The sequence below is a fragment of the Olea europaea genome, chromosome 2 (assembly GCF_002742605.1).
Source record: "Olea europaea var. sylvestris chromosome 2, O_europaea_v1, whole genome shotgun sequence".
NCBI classification, from domain to species: Eukaryota; Viridiplantae; Streptophyta; class Magnoliopsida; order Lamiales; family Oleaceae; genus Olea; species Olea europaea.
In genome coordinates this window covers 26618742-26621514 of record NC_036238.1, presented here as the reverse complement: position 1 = coordinate 26621514, position 2773 = coordinate 26618742, and the positions used below count along the sequence as shown (strand labels likewise).

General features: G+C 34.2%; 1 protein-coding gene across 1 annotated transcript in view; it reads left to right on the top strand.

Moving 5' to 3' along the window:
• The window catches only part of LOC111368772 (60S ribosomal protein L10), a 2617-nt gene extending 192 nt beyond the window's left edge, over positions 1-2425 (top strand). The window contains exons 2-4 of the mRNA XM_022990213.1: positions 874-1375; positions 1928-2009; positions 2174-2425. Coding sequence (XP_022845981.1) covers positions 874-1375; positions 1928-2009; positions 2174-2248 — 659 coding nt within the window. The 3' untranslated portion in view covers positions 2249-2425. The remainder of the gene's footprint in view (positions 1-873; positions 1376-1927; positions 2010-2173) is intronic.
• The last annotated feature ends 348 nt before the right edge of the window (positions 2426-2773 follow it).

Below are 2773 nucleotides of genomic sequence, written 5' to 3'. Positions count from 1 at the left end.
TTAAAAAAAAAAAAAAAAAAAAAAATATCGCTCAGCTTACTTGGGATTAATGATTTTCCGATAGTATTTTAGAAGATTTTGACTAATTATATTATGTTGCTTTGGTGTGTTATGATTCAATCTTGGAAATTTGATTTAAAGACATGTCGTCAATATATATTGGAAACTGAAACTAAATTGATTTTATTATTTTTTTGTCTCTGCTTATCTAGGAGTTTTGATTATTCATTTTTATAATTTTTTTTATGGATCTGAATATTAATATTTAAAAGATTTTTAAAGACTTCGATTTGCTGCAATGGGTTACGATAGTCTTGAAAGTTGAAACCTTGCAAAGGTTGAACTAAAAAACGATAATTTCTGTTTTTTTTTTTTTTTTTACAATGAATGCTGGGACTTCACGTATAGTTAAGAAGTATCTAGATTAATATATATATTTTCAATTAAATGAAATTTCATTTGCTTGGCCCGGGACAAGATCTGAACTTGCAAAGAAAGTACGGTGAAAAATAAATATGAAAGTATTTGTAGACTTGTAGTTGTGAAGAGTATTTTTTTGAATTACAAAAGCTGGATTCTTTTCCCTGTCTTCTGTAGTCCAAAAATGCTTCTTGAATTCTTAGCTTGCTGTTAAGGTTTGCCATTCACAGGGACTCTTTTTGTGACATTTCTTGCGAAATTAAAGAAATTTATATGTTGTGATTTTAAGGCTTCTTCATATTCTCTATTTATAACAGGGAACACAGTTTAGTTTATTGTTTGTTGTACTCTAAAATAGTTGTACGTAATATTTCAAGTGGCACTTTTTCTGAAAGGCATATGTATTTAAAATGGTTTGCTAATATAATGTTGATATTTATTTATTACTCGCAGGACCAGCAAGGTGTTATCGCCAGATCAAGAACAAGCCCTATCCGAAGTCAAGGTTCTGCCGGGGTGTGCCTGATCCGAAGATCAGGATCTATGATGTTGGAATGAAGAAAAAGGGCGTCGATGAATTCCCCTTCTGTGTGCATTTGGTAAGTTGGGAAAAGGAGAATGTGTCCAGTGAGGCACTAGAAGCTGCACGCATTGCCTGCAACAAGTACATGACCAAGTTTGCAGGAAAGGATGCCTTCCACTTGAGAGTCAGAGTGCATCCATTCCATGTATTGCGTATCAACAAAATGTTGTCGTGTGCGGGGGCTGATAGGCTCCAAACTGGTATGAGGGGTGCTTTCGGTAAGCCTCAGGGAGTTTGTGCACGTGTGGCCATTGGACAGGTCCTTCTGTCTGTGCGCTGCAAGGATTCCAACAGCAATCATGCCCAGGAGGCCCTGCGCCGTGCAAAATTCAAGTTTCCAGGTCGTCAAAAGATCATTGTCAGCAGGAAATGGTACGAGATTAATTCTATATTCTTCTTCTCAATCTCGAACAACACCTATAATTTGTCCAATTACCATAGTGGAAACATCCTAGGAACTTGATATCTGTACTTACATATGGTCAAAAATGATGTAATTCGTGGTCTTGAAATGGGACATGAAAACTGCCTCCCCAACATAGTCTGTGGCCATAGAAATTGTCTGTGCAGTCCAAGAAATCTCCACTATCTTATTTAAATAGTGTAATATCTAATCCATTTCTAATATAAAATTCACCAAGCCATTTGTTATTCTCATCAGAGATATTACTCCTCTTTGTATAGTTTGGTCGTTTGGTAAATGTAGATGATAATTTTTTCGTCAATTGATGTAAAGAAAAATCTATATTGATAAGATGCAGTTATGTTCACTTTTCAATCATTTTTATCAGGTACATTTTGTGTTTGATAGACAGAAAAATTATTCCTTTGTATTACTCTAGTTCCCTTTTTCTCTTTGCTTAATAACTTAACCATTGAGAGTTCTAATACATTGTTGCTTATTTAAATTATCTTGATTTTCAGGGGATTTACAAAGTACAGTCGCCCAGATTATATTAAATGGAAATCTGAGAACAGGATCATTTCTGATGGTGTGAATGCAAAGGTTTGACTTTTACTAAAACATCAACTTCTGTTCCACCTTATCATTTGGTTCCTTTGATTAGCCTTAGCTAGAATTCATAGTAGATTCTCAACTTTGTTATTATTTCCTTGTTAGAGGAGTCATTGCCCTCCTAAATATACTAATGAACTATTTACATTATACAGCTTCTTGGATGTCATGGACCTTTGGCTAATAGGCAACCCGGAAGAGCATTTCTGTCCGCTGCTATTGAAGGATGAATATATCTGGACGGGGAATATCAACACTTTTTGCATTTCTTCATTACTTCGGACTAAGAATTTTCTTTTTCTTGATTATCTGGATTTTTCTCTCCGATAAAACAATTTTTCTATCAAGTTTTTATAAATTGGATTTCTTTGATATAATTTAGTTTTTGGCACAACACTTTATATATATTTGACTCTTCTTAAATTTTTACAATTTCTATCAGTTGAGAATGCTACCATGTGAGACTGATGAATGTGTCTTGTGGGGGCTACTGTTTAATAAACTATTCAATCTACTGAACATAAATTGAGTTAAAAGTTGAATGTTGATGCCATGTGTAGGAATGATATATGGTATGCATTCGGGAGAATGTGTTGCTTTATTGGATGGTCTAAAATTTGCAGTGGATCAGTTTTTAGCCATTGATGAACTGGAAATTGATTGTATCTAATGTTAAAGTTCGTCATCTGGGTGGTAAGAATTGTACAACAAATGGCATTCTTCCTGAGTATTCAGTATTTATGTTGTGAAGTTGG